Genomic DNA, 22,246 nt, shown 5'->3' with positions numbered 1-22,246 from the left:
AGTAGGTGAGGCCATGCAGCCTTGAGGTTCTTACTGTCTGGCCCTTTGGGGGCCGGTCCTAGATCATACAGTGAGCAGGTTCACATGGGGCTGCACTTTTATTTTTTAATTTTTTTTTAATGTTTATTTATTTTTGAGACAGACGAGAGCGCGAGTGGGGCAGGGGCAGAGAGAGAGGAAGACACAGAATCCGAAGCAGGCTCCAGGCTCCTAGCTGTCAGCACAGAGCCTGATGTGAGGCCCAAACTCATGAACTGTGAGATCACGACCTGAGCCAAAGTCGGATGTTTAACTGACTGAGCCACCGGGGTGCCCTGGGGCTACACTTTTATACCCATGACGGATCCCCCTCCTCGGTCCAAGGCTCGTATTCCTCAAGTTCTGGCTAGAGGAAAAGAAGCCACAAGGTGCTTACCAGCTCATTAGTACCCAATGTTATGTGTGTTCGTAAGCTGACTTCTGGACGCCTGAGGCTGCCCTTGGCCTAAGCGGATGTCAGTTGGGCTCTCAGTTGGGCTCCGGGACACTGAGGGCTCAATGTGTTCTGTAGGCAGGTGTGGGAGTGAAGAACATCTTGACTCCGGTGTGGTTGGCGGGGTGCCCCTCTCAAGCGTTCTTAAACCCCATCCCTGATTATTCTGGAAAGCAGGAGAGCTCCAGACCCAGCAGCAGAGATGGGTCTGCAGAGGTCACCCACATGACAACTGGCCCCCTCCCCCAACTTTTATGGACTTCTGAGAGGGGGAAGGACCAGTTTTCCAAGATCCAGGAGGGTCCCCCTTAAATCTCCAGCTGGTCGGGGTGGGAGAGGAGGGGGCTAGAAGGTCTTAAGGTTGCAGTGCCTGGGCAGAGGTGGGCCTGCCTCCCGCAACCCCCATTCTTGAGACCAGGGACTTTCACCTAGTATCTGTCTTAAGCTATGCAAACCGGCTTCAAGTCCCCATTCCAAACAAGGCCACACATTAATCTCTATTTAGGACCTCAGGGACAGCACCAAGTGACTAAGAGAATTTCAGAACCCAAGGTCACTTAGAGATAAGCTGTACATGTAATCATGTAAGTTATCATCTAAACCAGCGTGTTTTTTTTTGTTTTTTTTTAAGTTTATCTATATTTGGGGTGCCCAGCTGGCTCAGTCGTAAAGCATACAACTCTTTGATCTCAGGGTTGTGGGTTCAAGCCCTATGGTGGGTGTAGAGATTACTTAAAAATAAAATCTTAGGGGCACCTGGGTGGCTCAGTCGGTCTGACTTCAGCTCAGGTCATGATCTCCTAGTTCATAGGTTCAAGCCCCATGTCGGGCTCTGTGCTGACAGCTCAGGGCCTGGAGCCTGCTTCAGATTCTGTGTCCCCCTCTTTCTATGCCCCTCCCCGACTTGTGCTCTAAGATAAATAAATACTAAAAAAAATTTTTTTAATCTTAAATATTTAAAGTTTATTTTGTTTTTTAAAGTAATTGTGTCCAGTATTTTTTTTTTTAAGTAAGTGATCTTTTACTGGTTATTCTACTTTTAATTTTCTCAACCCAATTTACTTTATTGTAGGTAATGAAAGTAAATATCTAAACATTATATATTCCTAATAAAGTTTTACTTTATAGCACACTTGTTAACTTATGCTTTCTGGAGTTTGGGGATATTAAATCTCAGCCTAAAAATTATTCTAAGTTTTTTCATAATTTGCCCTAATCACTACCTACCTTTTATTTAAAAAAAATTTTTTTTTTCAACGTTTATTTATTTTTGGGACAGAGAGAGACAGAGCATGAACGGGGGAGGGGCAGAGAGAGAGGGAGACACAGAATCCGAAACAGGCTCCAGGCTCTGAGCCATCAGCCCAGAGCCCGACGCGGGGCTCGAACTCACGGACGGCGAGATCTTGACCTGGCTGAAGTCGGACGCTTAAGCGACTGCGCCACCCAGGCGCCCCGCTACCTACCTTTTAATATTAACAAGTTTAAAAAGCATTTTAGCAACACGGACGTTATGTAAGAAACGTATTTTCGGATCCAGTGACTATGTCATCGGAATATACTAACTACAGCAGTCCCCAGTAATTGCCCAATATTAAATGGAGCTCACGGGTGCTTTCAGCTTCTAAATTCAGGAGTTCCTTAATTTGTAATCAATGAACTACCTAAATAAAAAACTGTATTATGTGCGACATAGAAGAAAGCCAAGGTGGAGACTATGTTAGCGGCTTCTCATGATATATGGCTAAGTGACAATATGCCTACTTTACCAGCCTCTGAGATCTATGAAAAATGACACAAAAGCCGCCTAAGCTGTATGTGTATCTGGGGTCCAGCGCCCTCTAGGACCATTAATAAAATAGATTCGAGTCAAGATCAAAGCCCTTACGCCGGCAAAACGTTTTTCAGATTCCATGCTGTCAGGGGGAAAGAACAAAATCCTAATACCACTCATCCACACAAGTGATTTAAGTGTTTACTTTGAGAGGAAAGAAACATACAATTCTGTGAAATACCAGGTAAGGTTTCTCACTTCAGCCTTTTTTTTTTTTTTCTTTGAAGTTTATTTATTTTGAGAGAGCGAGAGTGTGCTAGTGTGGGAGGGGCAGAGAGGGGGAGAGAGAATCCCAAGCAGGCTCTGCACTGACCGCACAGAGCCTGACTCGGGGCTGGAACTTCCCAACTGTGAGATCATGACCTGAGCCAAAATCAAGAGCTGGTCGCTTAACCGACTGAGCCAGCCAGGCACTCCTCACATTAGCCTTCTAAAGGAGGTGCTCCCAAGCCACTTTTCCTTATCCCTAAAATCATGAGCAACAGGTCTATTTTCAATCAAACAAAAAAGGAAATATGTGAAGTCCTTTTCAGAAGAAAAGCCTTTCCAGTAAAATGTAAACTTTTGTATTAATATTTAAGTTACAGACCAAATGTTGGCAACCACATGTAGACTTGTTTGCTGTGGACAAACGAAGATTGTGGGGGCATACTTTCAAATACAACTTCAGAATTAGACGCGATAAATCAATCCATCTCAGAAATTCTACCGTTTCCTTCGGTGTATAACCCATGATATGAAAAGTTCAATATAACGTGAAACAACTTACCATCTACCCTCAAAGTAAGCTACAGAAAATGGAATCGCTGCTAGGATCGAACAATGACAAGACCTGAACAGCTCAGCAGTTTTTCCTAAGAGTATAAAATATATAAACTTTGAAAAAATAATACTGTGAGTTGAGCTGTAAAACCCAGAAGCATAGCAGTTCGGCCACAGTGCACGGAAAAGCTCCTTCGTTTTCTTCTCCGAACCCGGTCCCATCCCGGACCAGGCAGCTCTCCGCTTAGCACTGGAAGACACACGAAACCAAACATCCTTACGTGAAATCAAGAAGACAGGGGGAAATAAGAGTGTGCAAAATATAAACATGTCAGACTCCAACATCGTGTATGTCTATCAGCAGAATTTCCAACTGATTTAATACTCGAGACAATCTCAGGCAGCGTGCCCTTGCAGTGCTGCCCGGGGGACTCAGATCTGAGGTCCCTCGCTGCAACAGGGAAAGTGGTCCTCGGTCCGAAACAGGACGGGGGGTTCGTAGCCGCTCTGCTGGGGCCGGCCGGAGGGCGCCTTGCTGAAGAAGGAGGGCACGGTAATCGTGTGCAGCAGTTTCCTGAACGCGCTGGGGAAAGCGCCCAGCTCGGCCTCCGCCCTGGCGACCTGCTCCTCCATCCTGGCCACGCTGGCGCCGATCATCGCCACGAAGGCCTCGAGTCGGTCGATCTTGCTGTAGACCTGCCGCATCTCGGTGGCCTTCGCGTAGATGCGAGGCACGCCCTCGCTGACGACGTGGGAGGAGTCCCCGCGCAGCATGTCCAGCATGCCCACGAACTCGTCCACTCTGGTGAGCAGGTCCTCCAGGCTGGCGTCCAGGGCCTCGACCTCGGGCCGCGCCCCGGCTCCGGGCAGCAGGCAGGCGGCGTAGCCCGCGGCGGCGCGGCGCAGCAGCGGCAGGTCGCGGCCCGGCGCGCCCGACTCTGGGCCCTCATCCTCCCACGGCCCCGAGGCGCTGCTGTGGCTCTGGGACACGTTGCCGCTGTCCCCGCTCCAGACAGCTCCCTGCAACTCGGCCTCCTCTGCCGCCGGCCCCTCGGGCGGCAGCCCACGGTCGGCTGGAAGCCCCTCCATTGCCGGCTACGGCCGGGCTGCCGCCCAACTTCCGGCCTCCCCGCCTTGCTCCGCCCCCTCCGCGCGCGCGCACGCCCTCGCTTCCGGCTTCCGCGCGCACACGGGCGGTCACGCACGCGCACCAATCGGTTTCCAGCCCCTGAACGCTCGTGCTCGCGCACGTGCTCACACACTGAACCCTTTTTAACGCGCGAAGGTATAAGGGAACTATTTTGAGATGCGTACATCCTCAGTCCACTTTTACACACTCGTGTAACCTCCATCCAGATCAGACATAGAACATGTCAAGGGCCCGTGAAGAGCTTCCTACCTTCCCTAGTTTCTTCTTGCTGCTTACAGTGAAACGAAAGAGAAGGGAAATAAACTAAAGGAAGGTTCCTGAAAGCTTGATATTCTTGATGACTTTGAAAGTTCTCAGCTTCTTTCCACATAGTCCCCAACACTTGGTATTGTCAATATTTTACTTTTCAGCCACGCTAGTGGATGTATAGTGATTGCTAACTCTTTGTGGTTTTGACTTGCATTTCCCTGATGAATCATGAACTTTTGCACCTTTTTATATACTTTCTGGCCATGTGGATATTCCCTTTTGTGAAGTACCTGCTCAAGTCTTTTGCCGATTTTTAAATTGCGTTGTCTTTTCCTTATTGATCTATAGAAGTTCTCAGTACAATTTTAATATGAGTCGTTTGTCATATAGCTACTGAAAAGATCTTTTCCCACTCTTTGGCTTGCATTTTTACTCTCTTAGTGGTGCTTTTGATGAACACTTCATAATTTTAATAAATTCCAATTCATCAAACAAGGACAGTTTTGAGAGTGAAAGGGGGCACTCAGGACACAAGATATAAAATCTTGGGTAAACCATATAATTATTATGGACTATAAGGATCATATTATGATCATTAGAGATCATACGTCCAATGCCCACCCTAGAGCGACAGGTGGAAATTGACACCCAGAAAGATGTGTTCAAGGTTAACCAACCTGCCCAAGGCCACAGAGCAAGTAATTGGAGGGACTGGGACCTAATGAAGGATGTGTCTGACCCCAAAACCTTTGGAATCAAACAACCTCCATTCACTATCATAATCGTTATAATATTATCACCACTAGTATCTGCTGGTGCTTTGGTATTTGCAAAACACTTTCATGCGCATCATCTCACTTATGCATCTTCCCACTGACAGATACTCAGGCTGGGATCACTGGTCTTTATTTATGAGACTGGAAAACGAAAGCTCTGATCTGTGCCACTGTGCAAGCAGGGTCCCTCCAAATTACTGCTAGGGTGGCACAGGTTGAACATGCCTGGAAATAGACTCCATCCATTCCACAATGGCCTTCTGTCCGTGCTCAAAAACTTTTTGTTAAATGAATATTAAAGCAGCATTTACGGGGCCCTGCTGTTTTGTAGGTCCTGTAGGTGGTGAGGACTGAGACCAGAACCTGCCCTAGAGGAACCTCCGGTATGGCAGAGACACTTATATTTTAGGGAAGGAGGCCTTCTCTCTAAAACATTGCCTAAGGTCCTTGAGTCCAGGTGGTGAGGAGGGGCTAAGGACAGGGCCGAATCAGAAGTGGCCCTTTGTCTTGGGTTGCTTACAGTCCGGTGAAGACGATGCAGGCAGCCTGGGTCCAAGGACCCAGAGGTGGGCCCTGCAGGACCAGCTTTGTGAGCCAGAAAAAGGAAAAACAGAGTTTACTGAATAGCATGAGTGAGCATTTAGCAGATAGAGTGTCTGGGAGACTCAGAAAGGAAGGGAGAATGAGTCTCTTCCTCACTTGGGGTTAGGGGTTTATATTGGAAAGGGGTGTAGCGTGTGTGTTCCTTCAGGAATCCAGGGCAGGGTCTGACCGAAGGCGAATGGCAGGTGAATAAAGGTGTTATTTATAGATCATCGAAGGTAGGGGAGTACTGATCCGCTGAGGTTTGTTCAAAGCTAATGTCGTGGAACATGTTTGGGATCCAGCTCTTTTTAGATGTTATCAGGTGTTTGGGGGGGTCTAAGACAAATCTATCTCCTTTCCCCCTGGAAGTGGGAACACGGCTTCTTTGGCTTATTCAGATGCAAAATATAGAACTTGAGTAAATGGAGCTTAGCAGAAAAACAGCAGAGACAGAGCCTTTCCAAAATGGAGTCCCTTCAGCTCCCCTACCTCAAAGAGAGGCCAAAACACTCTGACCAGAACAACCCAACCCAGCGCGAGAGAAATCCCCCCAGGACAAAAAAAAAAGCTGGGAGCCAGTGGTGGAGAGTACAGAATTAAGATCCCCAGTTTTTGACTTAAGGGCCCTGTCCCAGAAGAGAGAGCAGGTACTGTAGTTAAGAGTAGCGACTGCAGTAGACCCAAAATGGCTCAGGTTCAAATTCTGACCAAAAGCACTGGTTTTAACCAGTTTTTCATCTGACAGGTTTATTGACTTAGGTTAAATGAATTAATCTGAGCACTTACAGCAGTGCGTCCCTGGATGGTAAGCGCTCTGAACGCCAGCCTGTCTTATTTAAATACGAGGGAGGGAGAATTGCTTTCACTTAAAAAAAAATTAAGTAAAAGAAAAAGTCCGGGACCTAAGAACCTCTGCGCTCCCAAAGGCCTATTAGAGAAGGGGGCGGGGCAGGGCGCGGGAAGCAGGTGGAGGCTGGCGTGCGCCCGCCCGCTACGGAGTCCCCTTTGCGTGCGCGCGCCCGCGCCTGGGCTCCGCCCGAGGCGTGGCCGTAAGGGGGCGGGACCAAGTCCCGAAAGTGGCGCGAACACGCCCACCGCCGGTGACGGCTGCGCGGACTGCTCCGCCGCCGGGCCTCCGTGTGGGTTCCAGGCTTTGCTTCCCGGAGCGGTTTGCAAGCGGACGGCGTGAGAGGAGGAACTCGCAGAGGTAATTCGGCCGCACTGCTGACCCGTCGACGCCCGCAGCAACGGTTTGGCGGGACAGATGCGGCCCTTGGACGTCGTCGAGCTGGCAGAGCCGGAGGAGGTGGAGGTGCTGGAGCCCGAGGAGGATTTCGAGCAGTTCCTGCTGCCCGTCATCAACGAGATGCGGGAGGACATCGCGGCGCTGACCCGGGAGCACGGCCGGGCGTACCTGCGGAACCGGAGCAAGCTGTGGGAGATGGACAATATGCTCATCCAAATCAAAACGCAGGTGGAGGCCTCGGAGGAGAGCGCCCTGAACCATCTTCAGAATCCCGACGAGGGAGTCGAGGGCAGAGGGACCAAACGGTGCGAGAAGGCGGAGGAGAAGGCCAAGGAGATCGCGAAGATGGCAGAGATGTTGGTGGAGCTGGTCCGGCGGATAGAGAGAAGCGAATCGTCGTGAAGGAGGGCGGGCGGTAAGGCCGGGGGCCGGCGGGGCCCCATGCGGGTCCTGGTCGTTGCCGTCTGCGTGATTGAACAGTTTTCTGGGTGGTAGTAATCCAGGAGTGAAGGTACAGCCTCAGTCGCACTGCGTCGGAAATTGGGGAGTGGGAGCCAAGTTGAGGTCAAGAGGAAAATGGGTGCGTGCTAGATGGGAGAGGTGCTAGGACGTCCTGAGTTTTGTGGTTCCTCCCGCCCCCGCTGGCAATTCAAGAAGAGTTAAAATAATTTCGAGTTTGTCTTTGTGAAACCCCAGAGTCAGTCCCAATAGGACCGTTGCCGCAGGGAGAGTTGCCTAGGCACTTGGCGGGGGCGGGAACCAAAGAAAACCTAGCCCTTAGAGCAAAAATAGAGGGTGAGAACACAGGGGGGGAAAAATGGGAAAATGTGAAGCTGTAGGCGTTTACTAGAAATTTCCAGGTTCGTGTCAGAGGGTGGGTGGTTAATTTAAATTTTTTTTTTTTTTTTTAAACATCAGGTTGCAGAAATCTGGGACTCAGTGTCTTGATGGCAAATTTCTGCCAGTTGTGCGTTGGGTGCATAGCTCATGGACTCTGGTCACCTGGTAAGGCTGGGCTGACAACTCGAGGAAACTGAAACAGCTTGTTGTTTATTCTGGTTTTGTTTGGTTTTTATCCGTGTGTAACAGTCTCCCCTAGGGTCAATGGTTATGTATCCGCACCAGAGGAGGATGTGTCTCCTGGGTGCACAGCAAGCCAGTAAAAAACTGACATAGAGCTTTTGCAGTGAAGAAGGAAGGATAAGCTGTTTATTTTTTTTTTTTATTTTTTTTTTTCAACGTTTATTTATTTTTGGGACAGAGAGAGACAGAGCATGAACGGGGGAGGGTCGGAGAGAGAGGGAGACACAGAATCGGAAACTGGCTCCAGGCTCTGAGCCATCAGCCCAGAGCCTGACGCGGGGCTCGAACTCCCGGACCGTGAGATCGTGACCTGGCTGAAGTCGGATGCTTAACCGACTGCACCACCCAGGCGCCCCATGGATAGGCTGTTTATAGGTATGACACCACCTAGGAGAATGGGGACCGCATGCTCCAAGTGCCAAACTGCCCAATGGCTTACAGGTGAGGGTTTTGGTTTTTGTTTTAAGTAGGCACCATGCCCAGTGTGGGGCTTGAACTTAGGACCCTGAGATCAAGAGTCGTGGGTTCTACTGACTGAGCCAGCCAGGCACCCCCCACCCCCACCCAAGTGAGGGTTTTTAAGGGCGAAATTTGGGGCAGGAGTCCCCTGAGAGCTGTAGATTGGAGGTGAAGTCGTTTAACACGTGTTACTTAGTTATTTCTGCTGCCCCTTGGTGTGGTCTCAAGGAACTGTGTTTTATGTTGAGAGACTTGGAATCTGAAAAATATCTCTATTTCTTATGTTAGAGATTTCATTAGGTACATCTGATGATTATGTTGACCAGCTGCTTGTAGCAGCCTAAACTAACCGCTTGTACGTGCACAAGCTGGGGGGGGGGGGGGGGTCACATTCCTTCACATTCCTTTGAATGATATGCAAGCACTCCTGTCTCTTGGGCCTGGGTCTGCATGTTTCCTGGCCTGGTCCAGCCGTGCCTGGGGACAGTAAGATCTCCAGAATTCGTTCTTTCGTCTGAACTAACACGATGGATGCCGGCTTGAGTTGGGTTAGACTGTCCTGAAAAATAACTTTTGTCCGAGGAATACTCTTGCAGGGGAAATGGGGCTTAATGAAAAGTTGTTTCCGTTGTCACGTTACTTTACCGTGTCTGAAATGTTGGGGCATGGCCTTGCACCTTGCTGTTATCCATGTGACCCGATTGTTGTCTGGGACTTGTGTAGACGTGGGACCAGAATCTTCTACCTTCAGAGGTGCATGGACGACACTCCTTGGGTGTACCTGGTGACCCGTGGGGAAGACGGAGAAGGACTTGTAGAAGGCAGTCGTAGATGGAAGATGGTTGTGTGTGTGTTCTGGAACTTCACTTCCCGTGGGACCGAGGAGAGCTGTGTTCTGTGGCATATTGTCTGGGCTGTGTTGCGCCACTTGCCAGGTGACTTTATGTAGATAACCTAGCCGACCTTGAATGACAAAGAAGTTTGGATAGGGAATGAAATGGGTGCGTTCCGGAGTATTGCGTCAAAGAGACCATCTACAAAGGGTCTGGGGACACTGGAGAAAGGAAAAGGCATCATCAGGGCCCATCTAGTTGATCAGGGTAGACCTCACCAGGACTGGAAGTCAAAATCAGACATGCAATAAATAAGTGTTCGTTTGCCTTGAAAAACAAAGATCTCTAAAACTCCCCCCCCTTTTTTTTTTTTTCAAATAAATACGTTGTTCAAATGGCCAAAGTCCCTGCGTGTGTTAATACATTTCTTTTGAAACGAACGTGCTTCTTTGAGCGCAGCCTCGGCAAGCAGGACCGAGCTGCTTGAAGTTTGAGGTTCTCTGTGAGCCTGGAACGGTGAGGGAGAATCGCTTGTGGCTGGTGCTGTGGGGATAAGATGACAGGACAGTCAGCTCTTGACAGGGATGAACTGGAGGCCGTCATCTGGCCTGAGCCCCTGCTTTTCAGCAGCTGAGGTCTGTGTAGCCAGTGGGCGTGTAATGTGCTTCCCGTCTGCTCCAGGGCACCAGGAATGTGAAGGGAAGGCCTGGACCAGGACCAGCTGGGACAGGTAACTGCACCGCAGGGTGCCTGAGAGCAAATGACTGACTGTCCTTGAATGCCAAGTACAACTTCTAAGAGTAGAAACCAGTGGGGGCATCAGAAGCTCAGGAAGAAACTTGAGCTGCAGCACTGGGGAGTGACTGGGGGGCACTGCGGGGACCAATAAAAGGGAGGGAGCAGAGGAGAGAGGGCTTCATCAGAGAACTGATTCCTGTTCATGAGCCTGTGCTAATGGATGCTCAAAGCCACAGGACAGGCAGGGTGCAATTTCCAGAATCGCTAGAGGGGGTTCGATGAGAACACATACATGTTTATAATGACAAGCCGAGGTACAGGTCTGGGAATAACGTGTGAAACGGGCATTTTTATAGGAAAGTACCTGGGCACAAAGGCAAGTCCTTTACAGAGGCTGTTTCGGTCTCTGGAATCCTGGTCTGTGCTCCTGCCCTTCTGAATTTCTCAGTGGGAACAGAGGTAGTGCCGGGAGCCATTGAGACCGAGGAGCAAGGGAGCCTCAGGGGTCACGTTTGTGGCTCGGGAAGCTTGGTGAGGTCTGTGGGTCGGGGGAGGAGGCGGGGAGGCGAAGCAAGAATGTGGGCGCTGGTGCGGGCGGGAGTTGAGGGTCTGCGCTGGATCAGGGGCGTGGGAAGGACCGGCCAGCCTTTCCTGGGATTGAGGCTCGGTGTCTCTCTGCATCCGTCAACCCCAAAGTCTTTGTGGCCACAACCCCCAAGGGTTCTTTCTCGTTCCTGTTGATATACACTGCAGGTTAGTTCCTCCGTTTTCTCTTAATTCCAGGAGCTGGCTGAAGGAGCACCCCTGTGGGGATAGTAGGGACCTTGATTCAGGAAACTTAGTTACAAGTTACTTACTGATTTAAAAAGAGATGTTCTGAGGGTGCAAAACTCTCATGCACGTGTTTCCCCTTGATTAACTGATTAATTGACCATGGATTGTATTCCTCCGCTGGGGTTGCATTTTATCTACTCAGTCTTTTATTTTGTTGTTGTTTTTTTTTAACGTTTATTTATTTTTGAGAGAGAGACAGAGACAGAACGCAAGCGGAGGAGGGGCAGAGAGAGAGGGAGACGCAGAATCCAAAGCAGGCTCCAGGCTCTGAGCTGTCAGCACAGAGCCCGACGCGGGGCTCGAACTCGTGAACCGCGAGATCACGACCTGAGCGGAAGTCAGACACTCAGCCGAGACACCCAGGCGCCCCTTATGTGTTCAGTCTCGATGCCAAGCCTCCTTCATGGTCAGGGCCTTAAGAGTCTTCCGGAGCATTTTGACCCTTGGCCCTTCTGCGGAGCACTGTGGTGACGAGCTAGTGGTCCAACTCCTGCCTGAGATGTGGTGGAACTTGGAGGCGTCCAGGACTTTGTGTGTATTTCCTATTGTAACTCATAAATTCCCCCTCCCCCCCAGTTGGATTATGTATCTGTGGAATTGAAACGACTTCCGGGTCCCCTAGAAAATTTGAATTGCCTTCTGTCAGTTGCTCTGCAATCGGCCCTTCGTGCCCAAACTCCCCTTGAAATTCTATGTTCTGTCCTCTTCTCCAGCCGTCATTTGCCATCGGCTGGCTGGCGACGACTGAGTCTTCAATAGTGTTTTGTGGCCATACTTCTCAGGGTTTTGTTTCTTCCGAAAACATCCGAGTGTCCGGTATCCGTCCACATGGCTCACTGGGCCACTTTTCAAAGTCTCTCCTTAAGCGTTAGCTTACCAGCGAGGCCCTCTTCTTCTTCCCGTTTAAAGCAGCACTGCCAATCCCTGTCACTCTCTGTGACACCCACTCACTCTCCTTCGTTTTTCTTCTCACTTGCCTGACATGTGATTACTAATTTGTGTCTTACCCACTTCTCCCCATGGAATGTCAGCCCCTGGAGGGCAGGAGATTTTTGTTTTGGTTTCTTTGTTTTTTGTTTTGTTTTGTTTTTTAGACAGCACAAGCTGGGGATTGTGCAGGGGAGAGGGGCAGAGAGAGAGAGAGAGAGAGAGAGAGAGAGAGAGAGAGAGAATATCTTAATCAGGCTCCACGCTCAGCTTGGAGCCCGATGTGGGGCTTGATCCCACGACCCTGTGATCATGATCTGAGCTGAAATCAAGAGTCTGGATGCTCACCCGGCTGAGCCACCCAGGCGCCCCAGGAATTTTTGTTTCCTGCTGAATTCCTAGCACAGAGACCAGTGCTCGGCTGCCACATGGTTGGTACACGATACTCCTTGAATGAATGAGTACCAACTCGGTATGTAAATGTAATTTAAATTTGTGTCTGCTTATCAATGCAGAGAACTCAAACCACAGAAACGTCAGTGTTATTCTTGACTCCTCCCTCCTTCCAGCTTAACACCAATCTTCCTCCTTCGCTGTCAGCTAGCGTGAGTTGGCTATGTTGATTCCCTGCTTAGAACCATTTCAGAAATTCATTTTGCTGCAGAAGTCTTTATTTACTTACCACTGTTACTTAGCTCCTGCTATGTATCAGGCACTGCTCTAGGCCCTGGGGGATGCAGCCGTGAAGAGGCAGTCCCAGAGTCCTGCCCCTAGTCATTCTAGTGGTGGAGATAACGGTAAACAGGGGAAATCAAGTAGCTTGTTACGTAGAGATGAGTGCCAAGGACCTTCATTCATTCATTTGACTTGAGACATGAAAGCCCAGGAAGGATTAGGAGTCCCCAAGCTGGTAGTCTGGGGGTCAGAGCCCAGTGGGGTAAGGAGAGCCTCCACGCATGGGAACGATGCAGTGCAGCTTGTCACAGCCTGAGAAGCTGTGAGGAAGTCAGTCCTGTGAGGTGACTCAGCCCAAGGGGAGAGAAGGGTGTGCATTCAGGGGGCAGACTGGCACAGGGACTGGAGGCCGATCAGGGAAAAGGTTTGCATGCAGGAGAGGGAGTGCCAGCAGAGGGAGAGAAAGATGAAAAGAAAGAACACTAGAATGAGCTCCATGGTATTGGGTTGAAATTGGAGGTATCCGTGTAAACTCGTGGTTCTGTGTATACATTCTACGTTTATATAGAACCACAGATGTGTGTGTATGATTTATGTACACACTTACAAATATTCCCTAGTTCTGTCTGTTGGAAGCAGCTGGAAGCAGTGACATCCCAATAATCTTGAGCACCCTGGCTCTCAGAGCTTGGCTTCTAAATACCATTTTCCACTAAAAGGGACCAGAACTTCATGGAGAAACAGTCAGTTCCAGAGCTGGGGCAGGGAGGGCCCGAGATGTGTGCAGACATCTGGCTGAGACGGAAAGCAAGGGGGTGTCCAAACAAGGTTGGGGATGAGTTAGAAGGACACAGAGGCCAGCTTGAATGGATGGGCCCCACTGGCAGATTGGATACAGTGGGATCATCAGAACAAACAATGGTGGCTAACGTTCACGGTGCAATGAGGAATATGGGAAACCACGTATTCACTTAAATATGAACACATGAGCGAATTACATGCTTGACGAGGAACAGAACATTTATGTAGCTTCAAAGTACCTCACTACAAAATGCTAACAAGTTACAAAGGTGGCAGGAATAGCTATAGTGGAGAAGGCTCTGATGTGGGCAGTGGGAGCCCACGCAAGGCTGCTTCTGCGTCCTTTTGACGTATCCTGGTCATTCTTTGAACGCATCCTTGCTTTCTGTTCTAGATACATCCTGTGCTTTCCTTTCCCCAACGCTGGGCCTGTGGCTGGCTGTTTCTTCAATCACCATCTTAATCCAGTGATCAAAGTGGACATGACCAGAAATGGGACAGACCGACACTGCGTGCCATCTGATAAGATGCCGTGAGAAGAGCATCGCATCACTTCTGGGACATTCTTGCCAAAGGTACACGACCCAGGCCCAGTCACGAGCAAACCTCAGACAACCTCAACTCGAAGGAAATTTTGCAAAATTATTAGCTCGTAATCCTCAAAAGTGTCAAGGTCATGCAAGTCTGGGAAAGGCGGTGTAAACGTGATCCCTTTGCTCTATAAAAGACCTTATTAGGAACAATTGGCTGGGCGGGGTGCTTGGGTGGCTCAGTCAGAGGAGCCTCCGACTTGGGCTCAGGTCATGATCTCACGGTTCGTGGGTTCGAGCCCCGCGTGGGGCTCTGTGCTGACAGCTCGGAGCCTGGAGCCTGCTTCGGGTTCTGTGTCTCCCTCTCTCTCTGCCCCTCCCCCGCTCATGCTCTGTCTCTCAAAAATAAATAAATGTTAAAAGCATACATAGATAGGGGCGCCTGGGTGGCGCAGTCGGTTAAGCGTCCGACTTCAGCCAGGTCACGATCTCGCGGTCTGTGAGTTCGAGCCCCACGTCAGGCTCTGGGCTGATGGCTCAGAGCCTGGAGCCTGTTTCCGATTCTGTGTCTCCCTCTCTCTCTGCCCCTCCCCCGTTCATGCTCTGTCTGTCTCTGTCCCAAAAATAAATAAACGTTGGAAAAAAAAAAAAAACATAGATAGATAGATAGTCTGCCTCTTTCCCTTTTGACCAAGAGTTGTTAATAAAATCACTAAGCATTGTTATTATTTATATGTGTGATGTTATTGCTCCTACAATTCATAACTATTATTATAACTATTGCTATTACACATTGCTTTGCCTTAAAATGACAAATGCGAGAGGTTTATGGCCGAAATCTGTCAGGGTTCCTAGTTGCTGGCACAGAAGCTGACCCTAGCCAGTTAGGCAGTTTCCAGAAGCTCAGAGAGGGCTTGAGAAGAGACTCAGGGTGACGATTCCAGGAGCAGTCCACACCGCAGAAGCGGCCTGGGAGGAAGCTGGCCCTGCTCTGAGCACAGGATGCTGCTTCGGTTTACTGTGCCCTCGTCTGCCCCAGCGCCTGGACTCCCGCCGTCTGCACCGCCAGCCAGAAACAGCCCCCTAGCTCTCCCAACCCTTCACTGGTTTCACTAGCCCCTAGTCACATTGGGCGTGGATGAATCCGATTGGTGGATGCTAGGTCACATGACAGTACTCGTGCAAGAGAGTCTAGTATTTTCAACTTAAATTGGGGTAGATAGACTTGGCACCTATCAAGGTGCATAAGTGATGAATTCCCCAAACATAAAAAGGGGTACAGATGTTGTATGGCCAAAATGAGTCACAAGGATCCACTATGCAGTGCTTATGAGGGAGATGCTAACTAAATGTGGCTTAAGCAATATGGCTTTGTATCTCCCGTAAGTCCAGAGGTATGTGGCTCTGTCCTTTTAGCAGCCAGGACCTCCCAGCACCATTCACAGACTGTGATGTAAGCAGCACCCACTGGGGCTGTGCGGTGGAGTGACCCTGCTGGCCACTCAAGCTCTTCTATGACCCTCTTAACTCTGTCCTCATTGCCCAGTGGCTGCTGCAGCAAGCATCACGCCATCACACAGCAACGTCTAAGACCTGACAAAGTGAGAGGGTGCGTTTTCATAGCTATGTGCTTTGTTTCTTTTTTAATCAGGGAGGAAAATCTCTGCCAGCTAAGGGCGGCATATACGGTCGTGCAGGTCGTGCACTGCACAGCTCTAGGGGATGCCATTCATGTTACAGTCTTTGCACCTTTGATAAAGTTCTTGTGACAGTTTTCCTGCACCTGCCACTACTGGGTCTTGAGGAAGGGGGCCTTTTCCTAATTTGTAGGAACACACCTTGAAGGCTGGCTTTGGCCGTGTTCCTCAGAGCCACCAGCAGCTCTCAAATTTCCCAGCGGCCAGCGGGCAGGGATTGGCTGAGGAGCCCATATTCCTGGAGTACGTTTCTGCCACACGCCTGAACAAAACTGGGCCTCTGTGACCCAGGAGGGAGAGGGATGGCGGCCAGTTGGGTGCATCAGTGCCCGCCCAGTGACGAGGAGCATGCTCCAAGAGTAGGGGCTTGAGTGAGTGATTCAGAGAAGGAAGAATGTGGGCCATAAAAAGGAAGGAAAGTTTGCCACATGCCACAGCGGGGAGGGACCTTGAAGACATTCTGCCAAGTGAAACAAGCCGTGAAGACAAACAGTGTATGACTCCGTTCACAGAAGTTCCCCAGAGGAGACAAATTCATGGAGGGAATAGCATAGTGGGTGCCAGGGCGGGGGGGGGGGGGGGGGGGGGACTTGATGTCTGATGCTGTCCGATACAGAGTTTCACTTTTGCAAGAAGAGAAAGTCGGGAGCTTGGTTGCACAACACCGTCAATCTACTTAACGCTGTGCGTACACTTAGAAATGTTACGTGTTTTCACCGCAGTGAAAAAAAACCCCAAACCTCCTTTAAGCTAGTAATCCCAGGTTACAGAGGGAGTCCATTTTGGGGAACTGATCTGAGCTGGAGACGAAGTTTTAGGCGTGAACATATTAATTGAAAAGCCTACTTTTCAAAAACAAAAATAGGAGCCTGGGTGGCTCTGTTAGTTGAGTGTCTGACTCTTGGTTTCCCCTCAGGTCATGATCTCATGATTCCTGAGTTCGAGCCCCGGGTGGGGCTCTGCACTGGCACGCCCCCCCCCCCTCCTCCCACCCCGAGCCTGCTTGGGATCCTCTCTCTACCTCGCTGCCCCTCCCCTGCTCTCTCGTGCGCGCTCTCTCTCAAAATAAGTAAGCAAACTTAAAAAAACAAAACTACGAAGAACCATATCTTTAATAATGGGTGAATGTGGGTCCACGCATGCCGGCAAATTCCTTGTGGCCATCAAGAAACGCAGGTTGGACATGGCTTTTGCCTTGGAGGACCTGGCTGCCGGGAGCCCCCCAGCCCCCCGGAAGTTGTGAAGCCCACGGAGGTGACCGTGGACTTCACCCAGGAGGAAGGGGCGCTCCGCAGCCTGCCCAGGGGGCTGACGGAGCCCCACAGGAGGCTAGTTTCTGGGAGCCGGGAGTGTTCTTTATTCCAGAGGGAATCTCCCAGTTGTGAGAGAGGAGAGGGGAGCAGCCAGATGGGGTGAAGGAAATTTCAGGGCAAGCGGGCAGCTATGGGAACTGCAGAAGCTTCTTCAAAGCAGGACGCTTTGATACAGCCTGTCCTGAGGGGTGAAAACAGACCGGCCCTGTCTGGGGACGAGGAGGGCCGGGGACCGTGCGGGCCGGCAGAGGAGCCCCAGGCGCACGGGAAGGGAGCGGCCAGCTGCTCTTTTCATCCCCCAGCAGTGGGGTTTTCAGCTGGAACGCGTGCGAACCATCGGGGTGACGACTCAGAGAAGACCCCTCCCTCCAGGCTTTCAGGGTGTCAGGACGGGGGAGGCCCGGAGGGCCAGGCTCAGGCTGCGAGGCTGGAAACCTCTCCTACGACCTTGCCGCACAGGGGGGTGTTCTTCCAGGTTCCCCCTCTCTGCGTCTGGGGTGGGGGCAGAGTCTGGGGGACCCGGGTCAGGGGCCTGCACCCCAGCGATCCGCGAGGGCGGGGATCGAGGGTTCTGGTATCTGCAGCTTCCGGGGGAGCCCTGCCCCCGCGACTGATCATTCCCAGGACAAATCCAATTTGTGACTCACTTGTGAAGCAGCCGGAAGAAATCCGATTCCAGCCCCGCCCCCGATCGTCCCATTAGCTTGACTTTCCGTGCTTTCAATGGTGTATCCGCCCCCATCTAACCTGCCGGGGCTCCCCTCTTAGAAAACCTGTGCCCTGCTCGCCCCGGCGAGGGGTAAACCATGCCTCCTGCCAGTGTGTCCCCAGCCAGGCTCCGGACACCATCTCTGCTCCTGTGGACACGTCCTCAAACCTAAGGGGAGGCTTCAACTGCTGGGTATTCAGAAGGCGACCGGAAGTCTCCAAACCAGGGCAAACGACTGACCTAACTCCCCTGCCCTCGAGCAAGCACGGACATTAAAAAGATGGGGCTTGGAAACGCGGGTGGAGACACAGAGGGGCCAGGGTTTGGAGAGCGGCTGCCTGACCGACTGGACCGATGGATGTGTGTCCCGTGAGCCTCCTTGGATCCAGGACAGGGGGACGCTCACTTTGGGCCCTGGAAGCCACAGAAGCAGGGACGGTGCCTCGGCCAGCCTCAGCCGCGGGAAAGTGGCCCCTGAACCAACCCTTACCCTGTGTCTGTCCATCTCCCCGCAGGCCAGGAGCACTAAGTGACCCATTAGAAAACTTGTGTTGGGGGTGGGGGCGCTGAGGGCGGAAGGAAATCATCCATTTGAGGGAGACAGGCGCGTGTCACAAGCATTTTACTGATCAGAGGGTCGGGGGCAGGCCGGGCCCAGGGAAGCAATCACCCCCAGGGTTCTGGAAGCTGGGGGCGGGTCCGGAGCCCCCCCCCCCCCCCCCCCCCCCGCCCAGGGATCTGGGTCTGCAGGGCGTCAGTGGAGCCCCGCCTGCTCAAAGTACTTGTGGCAGGCGGCTGTGAGGGCGGCCACGAACACCATGAACTCGTTGAAATCCACCTCGGCGTCTCCGTTGGCGTCCAGGTCCTTGAGCAGTTTGTCCACGGCGTCCCTGTCCCTTTTATTCTGGAGACAGAGGCCCGGGGTCAGCGCGGAGGGCCCTCGGCCAAGCGCTGGGGCTGGGCGTTAGGGGCGGTGGGGGGAGGGGGGGGGACATCCGAGTCACCGAGTCGCCGGGCTCTAGGAAGCTCTGAACTGCCCGAAGGTGTGTGCCGGCTCGAGCTAACGCACTAACTCACGCTTTCTTTGTTTTAGGCCGAATTTGAATTGCGCTGTGCTGTGCAGGCGCGCGCGTTCCTGAAGTTTTGCAGGGGGTCGTCTTTGGATTGGTTAAGATGCCCTAGGGTGGTGACTATTCCCAGGAAACGCAGCCACTCGCGCGCCACCCCTGCACGCCGCCTGCTTTGCAAGGTCACCTCACTGAACCGCGTCTGGTCCACGCATCCAGCACCCGTCTGGTGCCGCGCGAGCCTTGGATCCTCACGCCCAACGGCGGGCGGCGGCACCAGCCCGGGCTCCAGGCGGGGAGGAGGAGGAGGAGGGCCCAAGGCACCCGGGGGAAGGGACACACCCAGGCTGCGTCCCCCGCCCCCCAGGGGTCTGGAAGTGTCCGCCCACCTGACGGCGGAGGCCCGGCCGCACCCCGTGCAGGGCTGAGACCCAGCGGCAGGAGGCGCTGCAGCCGCCGAGTTCCCAGGGGAACTCGAGCGGGGGCGTCCCCGCGGCCCAGTGCCCCCAGCCACCCACGCTGAGCTCCCCAAGTTTGCGGCCGACAGCCCAGGATTGCAGCTCCGGGGGGCTTCGGCATCAGCTGGAGGCCTGCAGTATTGAGGGCCCTGAGCCCCTGTTTTGGCCAAGTGCCTCGGCAGGAGGTTGAGAATCCCGGGCTGGGCCACTGGTTCTCAAGTCATGTTCCCCGGACCACCTGCGCCCGCCCCTCCCGCAACCCCCAGGCTTTGGTCTCAAAATCCGCATGGGTTAGACTCTTAAACTTGGTTGGTTATCAGAACATCTGCACCCACGCCCAGTGCCCCGTGGGCGGGGCGTTCCGTGAGCCTCGGGGTTTGAGGCTGTTTGCTGTAATGTTAAATTCGAAAAGAAATTAAATTGCATCTGTTAGACTTTCATTCACATCAACTTTCCACGGGGAAAAGGCTGATGGAAGAGGAGAGAGGGGTGTGTTGGGGGCTTCCTTGCCTCCACAATTCTGTACTCTTACATTTTCGACCACAAACACATATTTATAATAGACAAAAACAGATGAACTTCATTTAAAAAATATATATATCCTCACTGCATTTACATACTGAAACGCTCAGTGTGTTTGAAGACCGAAAATTTCAGGCTTCCATCTTCAGGAATCAGCTCAGTGTTAGAGCCCTTAGAAGGCGGGTAGGGGGGAGTTTAGTGGGGGGAGGGGGGAGGAGGGGAGAAGAAGGGGAGCTGGAGGGGAGCAGAGAGGAGGAGGATCCCTGTGGAAAGGGAAAGGAAGAAGAGGGGAGGGAGAGGGGGAGAGAGGGAGGGGAAGGAGGAAGAGGAAGGGAGGGGGAGGGGGGGAGAAGGAGGGAAGAGAAGGCAGCCGGAGGGTACAGAGCAGGGAGGAGGAGTGGAGAGGGGGAGAGGAGGGGGGAGGGGAGCCAGAAGCAGGGAGGCAGAGGAGGGCAGGCCCCGGGTTTACAGGTCCCTGGGGAGGCCCCCTGGGCAGACATAGCCCACAGCAGAGTGAGACCAGCTGCCATCTGTACCCTGTCAGCCCCCCTAACACCAGGCAGCAGGTGGCCCAGCAGGCAGTGCAGCAGGGGTGTTTGTGGCCCGCAGCCTTGGAGGGGTGCAGCTGTGAGGGACCAGCAAACGCAGCCTCACAGATGGCCCTGGATTCCCCCACCCCACCCCCACCACTCAGGTTCAGGTTTGCATCCCTCGCTCTCCCGCTTGCCCCCCCCCCTCCCCTGCTGAGAAAGAATCCTGGTGCTAAGTGAATTGTGACTCTAGCTCCAAACTCCTGTTTTAAGGATTGACCTGGCTGCACTGGCTCCCGGCTCCCGTTCCCACAGCTCTGGAGGCCTCAGCCCCTAGGGCAGCTGATCCTCTCCTGGACGGGTAGCCTCCCCCTGCCCCCCTGCCGGCTGCTCCGGGCACCCCCTCGGCCCTCCCCGACCCTCCCCGCCCTCCCTGCGTGCCCCCACCGCCCGCGCCCCTGGGCGCTCACCTGCAGGAAGCCAGGGAGCTCCTTCTCCATGAGCGTCTTCAGCTCCCCCTTGGTCAGGCTCTGCTTGTTGCCCTCAGCCCCCGCGTACCGGGCAAAGACGTCAATAATCATGCCCATGGCCGTCTCCAGTTCCGTCATGGTGCTGGATGTGGACCCACCGTCCTGCCGGGAGCTGGCTCGGCCGAGGAAATGTCCCACGGGAGGCTTGTTGGCGCCTTATAAGGCCCAGCCTCATATTGACACAGAGGGTGGGCCAAACAGGGCTGGACGGTCTGCAGGCCCTGCCCCTCCCCCCTCTGCGTTGCTCAGTCCCTGAAATGCACTGTCGACACTTCCTGAAACCTCGCCCAGCCCACACCTGTGGTGCACCCACATTTTCCCCGTGCTTCCCTTGTCTTGGGGTCATTCCTCACTGATTCGCCGACACCATGGTCGGGGGACAGTAAGCGGGGGCCTGGTGGGCGTTTGTCGAGTAAGGGATGTGTGGACCGGTCCTGTCCGGTCCTCTGGCCCCTGTGCACATGGACTTGAGGGGGACCTGCACGCCATGGGCCAGCGTCAGGGAGGCTGTCTGAGTGAACGTGGGACGCAGCATGGTTTTGCTCCCATAGAGCTTAGCAGAACTCCAGCCAGGACCAGCTTACCCCTCGGTCCCGCTCCCCAAAGCCGCAGCTGGATGAGTGAGGCAGGCAGAGGCATCCAGGCCACACCGCTAGATGAAGGGCCCACCCTGCCCGGCCCCTCAGCCCCCCTGTCTGCTCCTGCATTCACCTGCCACCTGGCTAGGGGGCCCCAGGGGCACCGTGTGCTTTCCAGACCTGAAATGCTAAGCCCGTGTCTCCCGATGGCCTGTGCGGAGGACTCACAGTCTATCAGAACCTCAAGGGCCTGTGGCAGATGCAACAGAGCCCCACGGAGCTGAGCCAGAGCTCCATGAGCACCAGCCGCCTTTCCCTCGGTCCCCAGGGGTGGCACTTTGGGGGCCCGGCTGCCTGGCCTGGATGCCAGATACCGAGGGAACCCCAGGGTGGTGGGAGGTGAAGCCGGCTCCACACTCAGCCCCAGCCTGGCTCCCTTCAGGAGCAGCAGCGGGTCCTAGGACAGTCCCTCCTCCTTTCCCAAGACCCTGCAGGGGAGGCTTAGCAAGGCACAGGCCCAGGCGGGCTCATGCTGTGCTGGCCAAGTCCCTCTTAGGGTGAGACTCCAGGTCCCTGTCTCCTGGGGCCTCACCACCATGACAAAAGGGTGTCAGAGGTCCCGTCATGACACTTGTTGAAAGGGAAGGAAGAGTGTTCAGGGATGTCACAACAGGGCTTGGGACAATTGCAAGGAGAGGGGACTGGCTCAACTCCCAACACAGCAGAGCCGGCTGGGGAGCAGAGGGCGGGCGTCAGGGGGTGGGAAATTACTAAGAGGAGGCAGACAGGGTTGGGGGATTCTGACTGAAAGCAGGCCAAGGGCTTACCCTCCAAAGCGGGGGGGGGGGGGGGGGTGGTGGTGAGGGGTGGAGAATTTGGTCAGACATC

The 22,246-nt window shown here is 53.1% G+C and overlaps 3 protein-coding genes across 3 annotated transcripts; 1 reads left to right on the top strand and 2 right to left on the bottom strand.

Moving 5' to 3' along the window:
- Nucleotides 1-2,856: 2,856 nt before the first annotated feature.
- BLOC1S4 (biogenesis of lysosomal organelles complex 1 subunit 4) lies at nucleotides 2,857-4,212 on the bottom strand. Its single transcript, XM_043573024.1, has one exon. It carries the CDS (start codon nucleotides 4,155-4,157, stop codon nucleotides 3,501-3,503), a length of 657 nt encoding a protein of 218 aa, XP_043428959.1. The 5' UTR covers nucleotides 4,158-4,212; the 3' UTR covers nucleotides 2,857-3,500.
- Nucleotides 4,213-7,024: 2,812 nt separating this feature from the next.
- LOC122479074 (MORF4 family-associated protein 1) lies at nucleotides 7,025-7,518 on the top strand. The gene has a single exon (XM_043573023.1). The coding sequence runs from the start codon at nucleotides 7,093-7,095 to the stop codon at nucleotides 7,474-7,476; it is 384 nt and encodes a 127-aa protein (XP_043428958.1). The 5' UTR covers nucleotides 7,025-7,092; the 3' UTR covers nucleotides 7,477-7,518.
- A 10,761-nt stretch (nucleotides 7,519-18,279) lies between these two features.
- LOC122468541 (S100 calcium binding protein P) lies at nucleotides 18,280-20,954 on the bottom strand. The gene is made up of 2 exons (XM_043555223.1): nucleotides 20,721-20,954; nucleotides 18,280-18,577 (listed from the first exon to the last, which is right to left on the bottom strand). Exons 1-2 carry the CDS (start codon nucleotides 20,856-20,858, stop codon nucleotides 18,428-18,430), a joined length of 288 nt encoding a protein of 95 aa, XP_043411158.1. The 5' UTR covers nucleotides 20,859-20,954; the 3' UTR covers nucleotides 18,280-18,427.
- Between the last annotated feature and the right edge of the window lie 1,292 nt (nucleotides 20,955-22,246).

The sequence above is a fragment of the Prionailurus bengalensis genome, chromosome B1, assembly GCF_016509475.1.
Source record: "Prionailurus bengalensis isolate Pbe53 chromosome B1, Fcat_Pben_1.1_paternal_pri, whole genome shotgun sequence".
Taxonomy (NCBI): Eukaryota; Metazoa; Chordata; class Mammalia; order Carnivora; family Felidae; genus Prionailurus; species Prionailurus bengalensis.
Note: the sequence above shows the minus strand (reverse complement) of the source record. Positions and strands in the feature narration are given on the sequence as shown.